This window comes from Taeniopygia guttata, chromosome 9 (assembly GCF_048771995.1).
Source record: "Taeniopygia guttata chromosome 9, bTaeGut7.mat, whole genome shotgun sequence".
Taxonomy (NCBI): domain Eukaryota; kingdom Metazoa; phylum Chordata; class Aves; order Passeriformes; family Estrildidae; genus Taeniopygia; species Taeniopygia guttata.
In genome coordinates this window covers 18,221,592-18,240,644 of record NC_133034.1, presented here as the reverse complement: position 1 = coordinate 18,240,644, position 19,053 = coordinate 18,221,592, and the positions used below count along the sequence as shown (strand labels likewise).

The following is a 19,053-nucleotide window of genomic DNA, read 5'->3' as shown; positions in this document are numbered from 1 at the left end:
TGCTTCATATAGAGACATTAACCACAGGGTTTTGTACTAGTTATAATTTTTATAAATTTCAAACAAAGTGTGGTTCTACACGGGTCAGAATGGCCTAATTACAGGAAGTTCATTTGCACACTTTTTTTTTCTTGTAATAAATTCATACATTCTGTATTGACTGGAAAAAAGGACAGGTAATTCTGTTCTCTTTCCCTGTCTGATTATCTCTCATCAGTCACAATATACAAATACATCATTATCAACACCATGGAAATCATGTAAGAAAAACAAACTGTACCAATTCTCAGCAGGGGAGAGGAAATCTTAGCAGCTATTTCAGTCCAGCTGCAAGAAGAAATACACATTTTGGATCTTTATTATTATTATTATTATTTTTATATATTTCTAATCACATATATATATTTGAAGTCTTTGAGTATTTTTGGAAAGGAAGCTCATGGCCTTTCTCATACCCAATCCTGTTTGAAATATCAAGACTCTAAGAAAATCATAGATAATAAAATGGCTTCTCATCACACACACAACCAGAACATGACACACACAGAGCTTTGCTGTCGCTGGCGAGAAAAGCCAGAATTCAGGTGTGGTTTGGCTGTAGCTATTTGTGTTCAAGACAACGAGCACTGGTCTGGTTCTCCACCTGGTTGTGGTTACAGGGAGAGGAGAGGATCGGGCCTGATTCAATTTTAGCCTGGTTTGCTAAAAGCAAGACTTGTGTGTCATGCAACTGCCCGTCTCTGTTCGCCACTGGTGCCAGGGAAGGACTCTGCAGCCCACACACACCTGAGTGAGCACTTTTGAGGGTGTGAAGTTTCTGAAGTTTCACAGAAGAGCAGCAGAGCAGAGAGAGGAGAGCCCAGGCAAACCCTCAGCCTGGAAGGCAGGTGTGACCAGCCCAGGCCCAGCCAGGCACTGGGCCAGCAGCAAGGGCTGCAGCAGCACAGATTTACCTGGGGTCTGGTGTCTTCTACAGCCAAATCTTAGTCACAACCATTACTTTTAAATTACTTCTAAATGGTCACTATAGCGTCTCCAAACAACACTGAAATGAAATCCTTATTTGAAATCTATGATTTTTAGGTCCATCTACCTGAATATGATGGTGTCAAAGACCTACAGACAGAATAAGCATACCCTTACATACACATTAGTCTTGCTGGACTTTACCAAATCATCTTCTAGACTGTACATGGAGAGTCACCCCCTTAATTATCACTTTGCTTGACAGAAATATACTAATTAAAAGACTGTCCTGCATATTATTTAAAAAACTCAAAAAGTCATCAAATCCCATTTTGTCTCATCAGCAAAGCCAGAAGGTTTCTCCTTTGTCTTTCCATCCATCAGCAATATCACAAATCTTCAATTTGGCAGTTTCATACACTCAGGGTAACCCTTCCCTATCTCTCTCCCACACACAAAAGTTTACTATACTCTCTAATGTGCAATCAAAGCTCCCTAGCCCTTCCCTCTCCTATGCTTAGGGCAGGGGTAGACAGCAGCACTGCTCCTGTGCAAAAATTACTGAAAGTAATAGAGAAACCAGAATGAACTTATTTTAGAGAGGATAAAGTATTTGCACTATGAGAAAATGTCACTGCATATTTCCTTAGGGGACTGAAAGGAATCAATTCCTCCTGCAAGATGCTGATAACCACAGTAGACCAAGAGGATTCCTGTTCCTGAGAGCCTACATGTCACTTTTGAGGTAAATGACCAACTCAAACAGGCAAGCTCCTACCTCTGTAGAATAAAAATAGCTTCCAGAAAGGTCCTTTAGTCTTGAACAGAAAATGTCAAAATCATAGAGTTTAGATATGGAGGGTTAGAAGAGCCATGGGAATCAATCACTACAGTGCAACTTATAATCAAGCAATAAGTCTTCACAGGCAAAAAAAAGAAAAAAACTGACTAAGCCTTTACCTACTCCAAGGCTTTTTCTCAAACAGGACTACCTACCTGCTCCACAGCTATCCTGACTCACACACTAAGGTACTTGCCTCCACTGAGACACAAAGGAAAACACTGAGTCCCTTCGAAGGTGAGAGCAGAAACAATACACACACCTACTGCTTTGTTCAGAGGCTCAGTTAGTAAAGAGTGGGTTTTGGTTTGCTTCATCTCCATTTCTGGTGCTTTTAGTGCCCTTTGTTATTTACATAAAGCACCACTAGTCTGAGGGTTAAACAAAACATCCCTAAGAGTGAAAGCCACTCACTCACTCTTGAGCTTCTTCTGAGCTCATTTTTACCAGACTGATCTTTGCCTGTTTGCAAGACTTAGTCAATATTTATCTTTACCAAAGTACTAGCAGCTTTTGTGGGACCTAAGACCCAATTACCATCAAAATGCCTTCATGCCTTAACAGCTGCTCTAAATGAGCTAATGGCTTCTATAGGAATCATAACATCTGTAATCACTTTATATTATACATTACATCCTTATGTGGCAGAGATTTGGTACAGTCCTTTCATCAAATGTCCTGGAAAGAAGTATTTAACAACACTTTATCCACTCATCGGAGCATCTAATGCTCGCTGCCTATTTGCAATGCTTAAGTATATTCCAAATGGGGGGTGAAATGTATCTACTCATAGCCCAGCACACAAGGAAAGCATGCAGTCTACTCAAACATGTGACAGTAAATGGCATTCAACTGAATTCTCAGCACCAAATGCAAAGGGTTGTGATCCAGCAACTAGAGACTGTAGAGGGGGCAGAGGAATGACTTAGACTGTAAAAAGAGTTCAAAGTGTTCTTTGTCACAGTAGCTGTTACACATCTTCACTTCCCTGCTTAGCCCTGCACCTCCCAGGCAGGAGCTGCCACCTGCACCATGCCAGGTGTGGAATGTGTGCAGGAGAACCTTCCCAGGCCACTGCAGGGGAGTCACGGCACGGCTGCACCGAGCCTCTCGGATGGTCCCAGCCCGAAGTCTCCTTTCCACAGCCACCTCAACTGGGGTGTTTTTGGTGTTGACTGACAGCAAAAAGGGCACATTTGTGATGATGTATCAGCTGGAATTAAGGAGGATAGGGAAGGCACAGCCAGAGGCAAGCAAATGGAAAAACCTCCAGGTGACCCCAGGGTGGAGCAAGGACTCGTAACCACCATGTGCCCCTCTGCAGTGATGTGGTGCTCAAGCAAAGTTGCCAAAAGGTGCGTGCATAGACACTCTTCAGCTCTGCTGTCGACCTAATTTAGGCCACATCTTCTGAAACAGTTTGATAATCAATGCAAGAAGCATTTTTCTCCTCTAATACTGAAGGTAGGTTTGATGTTTTCTGGATGTTTAATGCTCCTTTCAAGTTGTTTTTTTTTTTCCAGCTTGCCAGGTGGACAGCACAGTTCTCATCTGTTCATGTTGATAAAATTGTAGTGAATTATGAACCTCAGAGCTTGTGAGAAAGGCAACTTTGATCCAGTGTCCACCCAAGATAAAGACAGGTGGACAGGGTCCTGAGGAAGGCTGGTCCTGCTGTTCAGCTGCCAGCCCTCTGTTCTGCTGGGAAGCTTTTGGCCACCTCGCTTTCCTTCGTGTCTGACTCTACTGAGGCTGTGCTGCAGGAGTCGTTGTACGTGTCTGAAAAAGAGGACATGGGCATTGTCACTACAATATATCTGCAGGATTTTTCATCTACAGTCTCGAGGTTCTTTCTTAAAAGCCTGGAATAAAATAAAACATAAAATCACAATTCTACTGCTCTTCTAACTCCTTCACAAAAGATAAGGGAGGCTCTGCTGGTATGTAACTGTAATGTGTGCCTGGCTTTGTTTTTATTTTGAAGCTCTGGACATGCCAGTGAAATGAGGGCCATTGCTGGGCTGCTGAGGTGAAGGAGCAGCAATTACCAAACTCCCTTTACACCACAGCAAAGAATCCTGAGGTTGAAAAAGGATTTCCTCTACTTAAATAAACTGACCAAAAAAATCAAAAGAGATCAGTAACTCAGAATAAAGTGCTGGTAGCTCTCCATTGCAGATCCCCAGGGGATGGCTGTGCCAGGTTTTGCTTTCTTCTGCTACTAGCAGAAAAGCAGGACATATTTTGGTAAATTATATTTAAGGATGGACAAATATTAGTCTGAATTGTAAACCTTTGATCTGCAGAGTTGCTTAGATTCAGCTTTTCCAGTGCAACCTGTTTGGGTGTTAAGTCAGAAGCAAAGCTGTGACTGGATGGCTTTTAGTGCTGATTTGGCTGAAATCTTGCCAGAGCAGCCCTTCCTGCAGCTTTTGGAGCCAGCTGTGAAATATGATGAAGGCAGTAATGGTTCATGAAATTTTAATGTTTTCAAACCTAGGCCAGAAGCACAGCCCTGATGCTGGTCTCCATCCAAAGTCTATCCATGCCAGGATCAAAGCTGTCCTGCAGGCACACCCGGTGTATAAGACACTCAGGCTTGCTGTAAAGCAGCCAGCCTGAGTACTGATAGCTATAGAAGTTGGATGGGAGACTCAAGTTCTGCTCAGAAACGGGAAAACAATTAAGCCAGGCCAAGGAAAGCTGCTGTGCCTGACTAGCTATGACACCCAGGCACCAAATTTCAGGTTAGCTCAGCCATGTCACCAGAGACTGCAGCACAGACATGCACTCAGGTGAGTACTTCAATCCAGAAGTGCATTTTTTATCACTTTTCTTTTTTTCTATCACATTCTTTTTCAGTATGGAGAAAAAAACCCCACCAAACCAGTAATACATTTTCTCTATTACCTGCATTGCTGCTCTTAATTATGTTGTTACTGTCCCCCTCTGCTGGCTGCAATATGCTGGAGGGAACCCAGTCGCTTTTCTCAGAGACCAGTTTCTTCACTAACCTGAAACTCAGAGAACAGTCAGTCAATTTTCCTACATTGCCCTTTCCTGGGTTGTGTTCCTTAGAGGTGCATGTTGGGCTATTATTTCCTAAACTAAGGAAGGAGGCAGAGGACCCAGGGCAGTCCTACAGGTATCCCTACAGAATCACAGAATGACCAGGGTGGAAGAGACCTTCAAGACCATAAAGTCCAACCCAGCCCTAAAACCTCAACTAAACCATGCACTGAGTGCCACATCCAGTCTTTTTTTTTAACACATCCAGGGATGGTGACTCCACCACCTCCCTGAGCAGACCATTCCAGAACTTTTATCACTCTTTACGTAAAAAAACTGTTCCGTAATATCCAGCCTATATTTCCATACTTTCCAGGAGGTTCTGGCTGTTCTAGCTGTCCAGTTCTGTCTCTCTGCCATACTCACCATTGACCATTCTCTCCTTCCTGCACAAACTGCACTAAATCTCCATCCTCGAGAGTAAGAGAATCTGGGAAACAGCTCTCAAAACTGCCTTCGACCCGGAAGAGATTGCTCCCCTAAAATGAATGAAACAAGGCACCAGAAATACAATCACTATGGATGAAAGAACACTGTGCAAGAGATTTTAGTTAAATACTGAATTAGGCATTTCAAGCTGGCAGAGATTTCTTCTGTAGGCAATTGTTCTTTATCATGTCCAGGTTAAATATTATTCAAAATTTGGATAGACCTGTTCTCTGCATTTAGACTTTAGGCTTAACCCACAAGCCATTATGCTAGTATAAAAGTTGGGTTTGTGACAGCAGATGAAATTACCTCGAAAAGTATGAAATTATTTTTTTAAAGACTCAGAGTTTTCCCTCGCTTTTGTAGCAGGCAAAATGACAGCTTACAAGTATGGGTGACTTTTTATGATCCACATCCTGATCAACAAAAGTCTTATAATAATGTTCCAACACCCCAGATCAAATTTTCATTTTCTGTATTCCCACACATCCATGGATTTAAGGCTGGTATGAACCCAAACTTTGCAGGTTACACTGTGATCCTTAAAGACGAGGAAGTTGTGCTGGGAAAGATCAGTGTAATTTTAAAAAGCAATTACATTGTTAGGGTTGGTCTCTTCCTCCAAATCAGAAGAGTTGGAAAGTTCATCCATGCTGGAAGGGATGGCTTCAAAATCTTCAAATGTGTCTAGAGAAGGCATTTGTCTGCTGGGCCAACCTTTTCAAAAGACATAAGCCAGAAAGAGTTAGCTATCAGACATTAACCTCTTTGAGAACCAGTCTGTAAAATAAAGGTCACAGGTCCACTTCCTGCTCTTCCACTTACCAAATTGCTGGTACTTTTTTATAGCTTATTCAATGGCTTTGCCATAAAAATTATGTCACAGCCATTATTCTGTCTCTAAAAGCCTGCACCACTCTCTGTGCCTGCTGTGAGAGCAGCGTGTGTGGCTGCAGCATTCACACCCATGGATACTCCCAGTGCTCAGCATTGCCCAATCCCCTCAGCTCAGGAGGTACAAAAACCAAGGACCAGGAATCTTCCTGCAGAGCAAATGATAACTGACATGACTTTCAGAGGGCCACGATGATTCCGTTTCCAGCTTACCTCCACATGTTTAAGTAAGTACAAAGCCATGGAATTTTGGTTGACTTCTTATCTCCATCTCACCCTAAGGTGATAATACCACCTGAGCAATTACAAGACTATACCCTGGAGCAGGCTGCAAGTGCAGGGAAGGTTCAGAGCAGGGCACAAAGACAGCCAGGGGGGTGAGGAGAGATCTCATATTTGTGCTGTTACCTGTCTTACTGCATGATTTTCACCAGAACCACCCCAACCCAGTGGAATGGACTCAGTGAGAGATTTCCATCCCAAGCTCAACAGCCAGTCTCTCTTAACCTAGAAAGGCATGTCCATAGGCTGTGTCCTGAGGGAAACTGAGGCTGAGCCTTATAAGACCTGTCTGCCAGAGGCTCCCATGGTGCAAAAGTAGCTCTTTTGGTGCAGATGGCAACGATAATCTGCACTTTCCTGCACTTGATGCCTGTCCCATTTCTGGTGGGGATGGGTATGACTACAGTCCAGCTCAGAGGAAACAGACATTGCATCTTCCAAAAGATTCTGCAGCCCTGACAGCTACGAGCTGAATGGAGTCAGTCAATTTACCATTGCCTTCCTAATTGGTGTACCTGCTGAGCATTATGATTCACAGGGACTTGGCTGAGCAGATGCTGAACCAAGTTCTTTACATCCTGTGTGTCACTGCTCTCAACAAGGCAAAGCTCTGGCCACAAGGCATGGAGACAGATTCTCACAGAGTGGGATTATGCACATCCCAGCACTCTCAACCCACACCAAACCCTGGCCTGAGACAATACAAAACCCAAGCCAGACAGTTCAGGCAGTAAGGAGAAAAGTGACCTGATCTAGGAGAAATAGGTTTATCAATTGGTTTATTTAATCCTTCCCCATGCACATCCTCCCTCTATAAGCACTGGTTGGTGCAACACATGGTCATGCAGCTCTGCAGTCCCTTCTGCCACCCAGGGACTGTCTGCTCCAACAGCTGCAGCCCAGATACAAGGGACACAGGGACCTTCTTCCAGCACAGCTGCATCCCCAGCTATCGCCCCACAGGTATGGTCTGGTCATCTGTGCTTCCAAAGATGTAAACCAGCCTCTGAAGTGGCACTGTCCTGTACCAGTTTCTTCACATCAGCAATACTAGCAAAGGTCTAAACACACAAGAATACTCTGATTCTAATTAATTTCAAACTGCTACTGCAATTTTAGTTCAAATTCACAGGCTGGACTACAAACACCAAGAGAAAAATATATCCCTCTGCTCCATTAGACAAAGCTTCCACAGTCTTTTGCCACTGTCATTTAGAAACCTCACCAGCAAGAATTCCTTACAAATACGTGCATCAGCCTCCCTCTTCCATACAAATCCCTATTCTAATTTCAGAGACTAAGAAACAGCTTGTTTCTCATGCTTAATTCTTATAAAATAAGACAGATCAAATTCTGAGCTCTCTTGCTTTCAATTAAAATAATTATTTTCAGCCTGACCTCAGAAAACCAGAATCTGGGGCATTGTTTCTAAGCTAGTGATCCAAGCTTTTTCTTTCATTGTTTTGATGGGAAATAATATTCACCAAAAGAGAAAACTCTCCTTATAATAAAGAGAGTAAATATTATCATAAATTTAGTTTGCACTCTCAAATTGAGTTTACAAATATTTAATTTTGTTTACCTGTCTGTGAAGCAGATCTAGGTACGGATCTCGTGGTGGAACCAGCATTACATTTAGTCTGGGCCAAAATGGTGTTCTCAAAAGCATCTGTGACAGGAAGTACAATTTGTGTCTTCAAGGTGAAATAGTGACCAGACAACCAGTACAAAGTGAATTCCTGCATCACCTCTGCAACTGACAGTCTCTTTAACAAACAGGTGGACTGGGGTCCAACAGTTATAAAAGAGGAGACACATGACCAGCACAAATGAGTGAAAGGACAGCAGCATTCCACAGAAAAACTGTAAGTCTGAGAAGGACAGAGAACAGCGAAATGAATCAAACAGAAGCATTGATGTTAATTAAGGAAGACAGTTGCTGAGTGAATAGTGCAGTGTTATATTTCATTACAGCTTCCTTACCCATTTTTAACACATTTTCCTTGCAGCTTTTCAAATAATTTTGTAGGTGATAATTTATGGTTTTGTTTCTAATCCATACAGCAGCAAAAAGAGGACCAGGGAAACCAGAAATTAATGATTTCACTCTAGATGAATGCAACAGAATTTTGGGGGAGAACCCCTCGTGTTATTACCTCAGTCAGAGCCCTGGCAACAGCAGCAGTATCTTCTGGTAAAGGAGTAATAATGTTCATTGTTTCCTATTTAAAGATACTCAGTCTGGTGAGGGATGCTGTGCAGAAGTACCTTGTTTTTAACCTGTGAGGAGCAAGTCAGTTCTATGCTGCAGATAGTTCTTGCACCTTGAAATCCCCCGTGCCCCTGCAGCCACAGGGGATGCTGAGATCAGGGCATCTGTCAGTGAGGAAAGCAAGGCATAAACCCCACACTTTGGGAAACTGGTGCTGGGTAGTGTTTCTAAACATAGTGCCAGGGGTTACTGGTAGAAGGAAATATTCTGCAAACAGCAAAACTACTTCTGCTGTCTCTGCATTGTTTCTTCCAACCTCTCTGTTCCTCTTCTGCTGGGAGTGCCATGGGAGATAGCTCTGATACTTCACCAGTTCCATCACTGACCTGTTCACTGGCTCTTCCTACCAAGTTTTTGTGCAGAGCAACACCATGAAAGGAGTCCTCAGCCCACATCTGTCTCCTGCCTGTCCTGAAGCAGGTACTTGAGGAACCTGGCTCCTTGTGTCTCTCTAAGGCAAATGGTCAGGGGAAGGGGAGGGCTGACAATGGAAGCTGGTGATCTTCCAGTAGCTGAGGAACAGCATCCCAATTTAACTCTTTGGTATTGTTTATTAATCAGCAATTTATGAATCTGCTGCAACAAATTGGTAGAAATTCTGCTTGTCTGAAATGAAACACTGCACCCAAAATGGCTGTTAATGCACAGTCTAGCCTCCCCTGTAGCCTTCATGCACATGGCTCCTGCTTCTCTCATTAAGAGTAGACACCAACAAGGGAAGAGGGATGCAAGTGGCCAGACTGCAGGTGAAGGTGAAAAGTAACCCCTTGGCTCCCTGCTGCTGCTCCCTATAGAGGGAGGCAGAGCCAGGCAGAAAATCCAAATCCAGGTGACAGCCTAGAGCTTTACTTCCCAAAACAGAGAGAGAACAGGGGGTTTAATTTAGGCCCATGCCAAGGTGAATATGAGTGCAGGGGACAGGCAAGGGAGTAACAAGCTGTCTTGATCCCAGTTATGCAGATAAACTGACCCAACCCCTAATGAGCTCCTGTGTCACTCGCCAGCTGTGATGAGATGTGAATTCAGTGAATAATATCAAACGAGGTTTTCATGCAGGATGGAAATACTCCTACCTTCAAACCCCAGGGGAGTTGGGTCACTCTTTATTTCATGTCTCTTGACTTTAACTGCAGGAACAAGGGGACCTGTGTGGAGTTTATAGAGTCACAAGGCTGTAAATACTGTTAAAGGAGAAACTTGCTTTCCTACCACCTGAAAACACTAACTACCTAAGACTTTTCATTTCACTCAGAAGAATGACTAACCCCTGGGTTCTATGTGGTGAAGATACACACTTCAGTGAAGTGGATAGGGAACAGACCCCTTTTGTCAAAAGACATTGAGATATCACAGCAAAAGAATCTGCTTCCCTCCGGGTCTCGCAGATGTTCCCTCACTGCTGCCCAGGAGATGGCACTAAGGCAGCCGGACCCGCAGCGCCCGCCCTCAGCCGGGAGGCTGGCAGGGCACAGCCCACAGAGCCAACACTTCTGACCCACAGAAAGATTTTAGTAAAGCAGATGCTGTAATTAAAACACTTAGTTGAAAAGCACTGATTCTGTTTTCTAGCTTTAAAAATCATTGCAGAAGTAGCTTTCTCAGTATCCCAAGATATTGACAGCAGTCTTTTGGCAGACAGGATTCTAGGACAGGATTTTTTGATATGAAACTGTAACAAATTTTAAATTTCATTGCAATTCACACATGCTCTCTTTGATAAACCACACTAAATAGCAACCCTTTGTTGCACATTTTCTTTGTAGAGATGTGCTTCATTCTGTTCCCCAGCTTTGAAAATAATTATTAGGAAATAACTCAGTCTTCCCATAATTTAGCAACTGGTCATGTATTTCTGAGTTGTTGCTGAGGGCAAAAAGCTGTAATAACCTCTTCTCATGTGCTATGCCCATCACTTCCATGTGAGGATGTTCTAGTGCTGTGGTCTAAAGGTGCTGTCAAAGAAATGTTTGTAGGTAGTGAGACTGTCACATCCTTCCTCTGCCCATCAACCCCACCGTGCCCTCATTCCCTGACAGCCTCATTGCAGCCAAGGATGTGGCTCATATCCTTCACGGCTGCTGGGAAGGCAACAGATACTCGGCAACTTTCTTCCTGACAAGTATAGAGCAAAGATTTTTATACTAATTAATTCTGCCATTTTGCCTTCTGTTTTGATTTGTGAATTGCCCTGAAAAATCTTAACCTTGAAAACCAGTTCCTCCAGTCCATTCCAGGAACTGCCAAAAGGTGGTATATTCAGAATTCCATGTAAAACCATATGTTGTGTTGTCAAAATTATCCCTGACATGTAGGACATGTGCCCACAATGCAACTGATTTTCAACACAATCAACTTGCCTAAATTCATGGGTTGCTTTTGAAGTTAAATCTAGGCACTAGTACAGTAACTGGTATTTTGTAAGTGCCTTTTCTAAAGCTAAATAAACTATATAAATAAAACTTCCATAAGCTCCTACACAAACTGCACGGAGTTCAGTGCATTAGGCACCCAGGTCCCTTGCACATTGAAAAATTTCCCTGCAAACATTGTTTCTAATTGTAACAGTGATATTACTAAACATAATTAAAACTGGCATCTATTGCTTCTCTGGTTTTGACTTGATTTCAGGCTTTCTTGATATGTGCTATACAATGAAGAGATTTTCTCCTTCTTGAAAGCAGAAATCCTAAACAGCTTTAAGGAAACAGAAATAATTTCAATTGAACATCAGTGAATCCAAACCAGGGAGAACTTAGAAACTTAACCCCACATCAGCCAAAAAAATTAATCCAATTTCCATGGACGCCGGCAACACTTTTTGAAGCTTACAATGGAGAAACTGGGAAGAGTCACTCTGTGTGCTGGTAGCACAACTCAATACACATCCCAAATGTTCTGGCCTGTCTCCCTGCAGGTGCTACACTGGTGCTGACTCTTCTTCTACTGGAACCTCCTGCCTTTGTAAAAACTGAGCCCGGGGTGCTCACTCTGTGAGCAGCATTTGGCAGTGAATGCACCAGGCAGCAGGCAGGGGGAGGGCAGCTCAGCAAGCAGCAGGACAGTACCTTTGGTGACAGCAGAAGCATTAACTGTGGTGCTGATGGAGGAGGCTAGGGAAAAGCGACGGGTAACTTCTCTGTCCTTAGACTCTGGATCTGGGAGAACAGACAGATGCAATGCAGGGCAGGGTTAGAGGTTAATAAGCATTGGGGGTAAAAGATGTTCAAAGCAAAGCAGCAGCTGGAAAAGGGTAAATAAAAGAAATGCTGCTCCTCTAAAACAGAGAGAAAAAAAATACCCTCAACAAGGTGAAAAGCACAGAAAGTGTTATTATGAACATATTCTCAAAGCAATTCCAATTGCACCAATTTTAATACCTCAGAAAAGAGCCATGCCAATTATTATTTTAGCAACCAACTAGTGTCCAAGTACAGCTACAAAACACAGAGAAATGAGCATGATGGCTGGAATGGGGTGTGCACCTACGGATGAGGTTTGGATCATTTTAGACACTGAACTGCTTGTTCTGTGATGACTGACCTGAAATACACTGAAAACAAGAATGAATGGTTTGGAGTTCATATTTGTAATTTCTAAAATTTGACTGTGTGAATGTCTGAAAATATTCTCCAAGCTTCCATCTTTACCAGTGCAAGCGAGCTTGGAGAAAGTGAAGGATACATAGTGGTTTTTTGTTTCCTTATTTAGCATCCTGCCTTTTCTCTAAATCTCCTCAGGAATAAAGACAGAGCTTTCACTATGAGATGTGCTGAAGTTGTGCCCACCCCAGGGAATATGAACTTGGCTCTGCAAACCAGGATGGCTAATGCTGACCCAAGGGTGGGGAGATGCAGGGTGCTTTGAGTGTGGACTTGGATACACTTTGGTGCCAGCTCTGGGATGGCTGTCCCAGGGGTCTCTGCACTGATGGAGTGCAGGATGCCAAAGTTTCTTCTCCAGACATCAGCATTTCTTTGACTAAAACACCAAAGTGATTATATACAACATTTTCCAGCCTGTCATATCCAGCCTAGGCAGAGACATTCAGCATTTCTCTGAGCGTCCATGCTCCACTGTCAGTCAATACCCAATCTTGTTTTCACCCTAGTTAGTTGGGATATTATATTGTTCAGACCTTCCTTTTTATATGCTCTGGACAGAAACAGACCCAGCAGGTCTGAACCAAGGTATGATCAGCTCAACACACCATCCTTCACCGTGGCCAGTAACAAAAACCTTTAGACAAAGTGTTGAGGAGCAGGACAAGCTGATTGCACACACCTCCCTGTTCCTTTCTCCCAGCAGCCAGCCCTGCAGTGCTGAGGGGCTTTGCCTGTGGCCATGACCATGGCCAGCCAGCCTGTCTGCCAGCAGCTCCCTCTGGGCAGGAGCAGGTCAGCAGCACAAAGTGAAACAGGACATTGTGCAAGAGGTGTTCCACAGCAATCTCAAGTAACCAGGCCCAGCAAGGCTTTGAACTCGGAGCACTTACAGCTGAGGGGTTATGAGCTCTTCTGAGCTGTGCTTCGCTGCCTGGAACACTGAATACAAGGCAAGACATTTCATAGGACAAGAAAAACTGAGATTAAAAAGTGAAAGAGGCCCCAAACAAAATTGTAAATCTAGACTCGCAAAAATTACAGCATTAGTTCTGGAATCTGTGTCTTGTCATTGATTTTTCTGAGTCACAAGATCTAAAATCCACTTATTTTTATATTCAGGCATTGAACTTTGTCCATCTTGGATCTTGCTACCACATGCAGCCTTAATCTTGTAACCAGAATCTTACAGTAATGCTGACTCTTGGTGCATTCTTATGTACTTTATCACATTATAATTTAATGTTTCTGTATTTCTGCTTTTATGCTTTCATCTTGGTTCTTCCTCCTTTGATGTTCACCCTCTCCATCACTGCATGCTAACCTTTCATCTCACAGAGGAAATGCTATTTATCAGAACAGGAAAAAAGCCACACAAAAACAATTAAAGGGAGTAATTACAGTATCTTTTCAGAAAGTGATTGTAAGTAGTCATTCAATTTAATTTCTATTCACATGTCTTTCATTCCTCTAAAGTCTCTTCTTTGTACAGCTATCACAGGAACTTCATGGATATCTACGAAACATTTATGCACAAGTTTGCAAAACACAGCATTTTATGGTGTCATATAAAATAATTAAGCGGAATAAAATCCCAGATCTCCTGAATTCTGATTCCCCACTAGGTCACAACTGAACAATATTTGAAAAAATGACATCCAACCAATGGATGATTTCACACATAAAAATCTCATGTAGCACAATTGATACAATACTCTTTCTTCAAGCCTGTGAGCTGCTGAAAGAAGTTCCATTGACCATTTAAAGCCAGTTCACACTTGGACCCTTGAGAGAAACTGGAAACAAATGTTATTTGCACTTTGCGCCAGTAGAAGACCCAACCAGCCGACCCAGAGGTTGCCTTGCCAGTGCTGCTGTGGGAGCAATTTTTGGTGACATCTTTGAGCAGAGGAGCCACTTGTGTGCACCAGGAAGGAGCATTTGGGTGAGATGTGGCAGCACTTTAGGAAAGGGTGATGGATGGCACCATGGGATGGAGAGAACATTGTGGGAGTGCAGAGACAGATGGCCTGAGACCAAATGCTGCATGGGTGATTTTACCTTTGGGTGGAGCTCTGCGGTTGGAAAGACCTTGCAATGTGAATCGCTTTCTAGCAAGCGCTGTGCGCTCAAGGTTAAGGCTGCTGGAAGCATCAACTAGGAGAGAGAGGGAGAGGGAAGAGAAATAAGGAAGGAAGGGACAGCTGTTCAGCTTATGGGAAAGGAAAGGTTAGCAGTGGATGACAACTAAAAGGAAATCAATAAATTTTGATTCAGTTCAAGCCTGAGCAAGAGCTAATCAATTAGAAAGGTGACATGAGGTCAGGGTGAGTAAACCATCGGAACCAAACAGAGCCCCTGGGTTGAGTTTGGCTCACTGAGTTTTAATGGAGAACAACAAAACAAAACCAAAGAAAAACAGGTGAAGGGAGGTAGCTCTCATCAAAGGAAAATACAGTTTAGCAGCAAGCTAGTGCCTTCTGTTATGGAAACACATCATTGGTTGGAACAGTGAGTTGTAGGGAGAAGTAAGAGAAGAAGCCTTGCAGTGCAGGACGTGCAAGTGTTGGGAGCAGTCCCACTTCTGCAATCCAGCACTGGCACTGAAGAGTCTGCCCTCATCAGCCCTGTGGCTGGTACATCATCAGCCTTACCTGCTGAAGCCTTTCTAAAGCCTCTGAAGCTGGCAGAGTCATGCAATTGATCTCCTGATCTGCTGGGATGTAAGGATGCCATGCCAGCAAAGCTCACATGCCAGGCTCCTGCGTGAATAATCAGCCACACTGTCTGACAGCTGCCTCTGCAGAGATCTGTCACAGATGGATCGAGGTCCTGAGGCTCTGGGCTTGAAAGATACTCAGGTACTCACATTGCAGGAAACAGGACCTAGATCAAATCCCATAGCCTGTCAAATCCCCCATCTGCTCCTTTCTTGGTGTGGGCAGATAGCACCCAGAAGGTTTATGGCAAAGGAGCAGGAGAAAAACCATGTGTTGCGTACCTGGTTCTGAGCCTTGGGATTTAACCAATAGATTTTCCTCCTCTTTAGTTCATACACTGTCACATGAAAATCTTTAGAGGGACAAATGAAGACCAAGAGTACAAAGGGAACACAAAGAGACAGTGAATCCACACTGACAGACAAGCAACAGACTGACAAGCTGTGCTTCCAAAGGAAGTGCATCCCATCACTTCCTGATTTGCAGCCAAGATAATCCAGGATCTGAGGTGCCTGCATGCATAGGTGGGTGTGAGAGGAACAGATTTTAAGAAGAATTATGTCACTGTGGTTCAGCTCCTTCTACCCAGTGCCAGCTCTGGGACAGGCAGATGCACCTGGCAAGGAGCTGCTCCCAAGCAGTGGGGTCAGCTGTGGGGCTGCCTTTGGCTTTCAGTCTGTGTTGGCCATGCCCTGCCATGGCTGCTCCCACTGCCAGGCAATCTTTGGACAGATACTGTAGCTTATAAAGAATTCAAAAACTGGTATATAAAATATATTTACTTTCTGCTTTCTTAGGGCAAGAAAATCCAGAGCATTTAATTATCAGAGAGTCCCACAGGGAGTGCAGCAGTGCATGCGCAGAGGGCTGGGTTCCTGTGTTAGTTCTTCAGCTCTGCAATTGAATCACTTCCCTGAGGGACCCCTTCACATTTCACAAGTCCCCACAGCCTCCCAGCACCAGAAAAGCATTAGACACTGGTCTCGAGAGTCATATTGTCTCCACCTGAGTCATTCAAACCTTTTCCTTCATTCTGCAGGTACACCAAAAAACCCTGGAAATTATTTCCAAACATAATAAGAACCAGGTCCTGATGGGCAGTAGGGTGAATGAGAGTCTGAATGCATACTTCAAAGAAAGCCAACAGCATCCTGGGCTGCATTAGCAGAGCTGTGCCAGCAGGTCCAGGGAGGTGATGTTTCCCCTTGGCCCAGCACAAGAGACCCTCCTGCAGTGCTGTCCTGTCCTGGGCTCTGCAGGACATGGGCATACTCCAGTGAAAATCCAGTGAAAGGCCATGAAGATCATTAAGGGATTGCAGTAGCTGACATGAGGAGAGAGTGAAAGAGCTGTGATTGCACAGCCTGGAGGAAAACAGGCTCAGGAGGATCTTATAAAATAAAGAAGATGGAGCAGATGCTTCTCAGTGGAGCCCAGTGAAAACATGAGAGAGGCAACAGGCACAAATTGAAATATGGGAAATTCCATTTAAAAATGTGAAAAACCCTTTTTACCGTGAAAGGGGTTAAGTCTAGGACAGTGCCCCCATGGCAAATTGTGGAGTCACCATCCTTGGAGCTGTTCCAAGAACCCAAATGGACATGGCTGTGAGCAGCTTGTTGCAGCTGATCCTGCTTCGAGCAGGGCAGTCAGACAAGGGGGTCCCCACAGGTTCCTGCAGGATTTGCTCCCATTTTATTTCAAGGCAGTGACTCCACCAGTCAGGTCCGCACAAAACACTGGTTTACACAGAGAAAATCTGCCACAGGCACTTGTCAACAAGAATAACAAAACCGAAATAGATTGTCAATAGTACTCTCCCCTTCTGTACTAGAGAAACTCCCCAGTATTTTAAAATAATCTGTGTTCACATTAACTACACTGATATTGGAAGCATTTTACAGGCAGTAGGTGGCACAAAAGAGACAGTTTTGGCAGAGCTCCAGGCTGTATACGGGGTGTTGGGACATTTTTGAGTTCAGCCTCCTGCAGAGCCCCAGCGGTAGGTGCCTCACAGGGACACAAACTCGAGTTTTGGTGGGACATCTAGATCTGGGGAGCATTTTGCTGGCTCTGCAAGCGAGGTTTGCAGCTCAGGATGCACAGGACACCCGAATCACCAAACAAGAACGGACTCACTGCCCAGCCCTGCAGGAAGAGCCACCCACCCGAGGATGAGGATGCTCTGGGCTGAGGCAGTGGGATCCCAGCCAGAGCCCTGAGGAGCTGCTCATGGGAAAGCAGAAGACAGAAGAATGACAACCAGCACGGAATGCGAGCCCCGTTCCCACACTCTTGAGTAAGCTGGACAGTTAGAAAACATCAGTAATCTTCCTGGATTATTTTTTTGAAAAGGGGTTTATAAATTTAAAAAGAAAAGCTACTTTTCCACTTTTTGAATTAGAAAAAAATTCTAAATGTTTTAAAAATAAAATTTTACTGAAACAAAATTTTAAGATTGGGTTTTTTAATTAAGAACCCATAACCTTTTTCCCAGCATGAAAACCTAATGCAAGTAAAATTTTTTAGTAAATAGCCTTTAGTGAATATGTTTCCAAGAGAGATATTCCATTTTCTTTTTAAATATCTTTATAAATAAAGGGGCTGTTTCTTTATGCTTCATTTGGGCATTAATCTCTTAAGACCTCACAATTTTCTTTTCTCATATTAGTAGAAAATTCTTTGTTCAACATTAAGAAATACTGACTAAAAGAGAAACTGCTGTCAAAAGATTTTCTCTTCCTGCTGTCAGATGAGATTCAGTTTCTTTATAGTGTTTATTTTAACTTCTGTTTTATAGAAGATGTATTGTACTTATGGCCTCAAATAATGGAGGGACTTTCTGTGACTGCCTGTGCGTTTATTTACTGTACACCTGAGGGGAACTGATATACACAGAGGAGGCAAAACACTCTCGACTTAAACAAAGAAATCAGTTAGCAAATCTGTAGGAAAAAAAATTTAAGTATGTCTAGAAATCAACTTCACTAGGATGCAGAAGGTTAAAACACATATGCTATTGTCCCCATAATTCTATTTTTAAATGACACAAGTAGTATAAAGAGCACTATAAAGCATCAAAACTCAGACTTAAAAACCCTAAACTGGTATTGCCTTTCGGTGCTCACAAATTTTCATGGTACAGTCATTCAGCTTTGTTTCCCCTTTTGTTTCTTTGTTTTCAGCATTGATTTTTCTATGTTGGGTTAAAACAACGTCATTTTAAAGTACCATCATCAAACTCCAGAAATATATGCAAATATAAAAATTTTACCCTTTGGAAGCAAAAGCTCTTTCAGAATTCCTACCTCTCTTTTGTCTGGCACTGGGACTGGAATTCCTGTTTTTATTGTTTGATGCATCCACATTTGATGTCTCAGATTTGTTTTCATATATACTTGATGACTTCCTGCTATACCTTGGGACAGAAGAAATACAAAAACAGTAACATCCTTGGTTAACATCTAATAAAGCACTGAGCACTAAGCATTCTTTTTTCCCCTCAGACATGGGAGCCTAAGAACAAAGGAGTGGTTTCAAAAGGCTGTGTGCTATAAAATCCTGCATCTGTGCAGGTGTGTGTGGTGGGAAAAACCCATCCTGCCTCTTCTCCACACCACACAGTGAGGGATGGGCTTCATCAGAGTTGAGAAGGGGAAAATGGAGAAACAAGCTGATTGTCTGCACAAGTTCTTTTTGCAAGTGCAGCAGATTTGAAAGGTTGGAGTAGGAAGCCAGGTAAGAAAAGACAATCCAGATTTCCCATCCTTTGCAGCATAAATACATTTGTCATCCAGGAGAGAAATGGATACTAAATGGTCATGTAGAGGTCATACCATGCATAGAGCAACATATGAATTCTTCCCCAACATCTGTTTCTTCTGCTCTTTGGAGCATGAATCCCAGTGGGATATCCCTGTCTGCAGCTGAATCACAAATGGGAGGATCCACCTTGACAAACCTGCCCAGGTACTGGTCTTG

At 43.3% G+C, this 19,053-nt stretch overlaps 1 protein-coding gene across 10 annotated transcripts in view; it reads right to left on the bottom strand.

Moving 5' to 3' along the window:
- Window positions 1-29: 29 nt before the first annotated feature.
- The window catches only part of MCF2L2 (MCF.2 cell line derived transforming sequence-like 2), a 156,499-nt gene continuing 137,475 nt past the window's right edge, over window positions 30-19,053 (bottom strand). For 7 of the 10 annotated variants that reach the window (XM_012575704.5, XM_012575703.5, XM_012575702.5 and 4 more), the window contains 9 exons: window positions 18,381-18,490; window positions 14,414-14,509; window positions 11,819-11,908; window positions 9,827-9,898; window positions 8,064-8,150; window positions 5,904-6,022; window positions 5,243-5,355; window positions 4,718-4,821; window positions 30-3,586 (listed from right to left, as the gene is read on the bottom strand). In XM_012575704.5, coding sequence (XP_012431158.3) covers window positions 3,486-3,586; window positions 4,718-4,821; window positions 5,243-5,355; window positions 5,904-6,022; window positions 8,064-8,150; window positions 9,827-9,898; window positions 11,819-11,908; window positions 14,414-14,509; window positions 18,381-18,490 — 892 coding nt within the window. In that variant the 3' untranslated portion in view covers window positions 30-3,485. The remainder of the gene's footprint in view (window positions 3,587-4,717; window positions 4,822-5,242; window positions 5,356-5,903; window positions 6,023-8,063; window positions 8,151-9,826; window positions 9,899-11,818; window positions 11,909-14,413; window positions 14,510-18,380; window positions 18,491-19,053) is intronic. The other 3 variants (XM_030280652.4, XM_030280655.4, XM_012575705.5) reach the window with 3 other exon arrangements.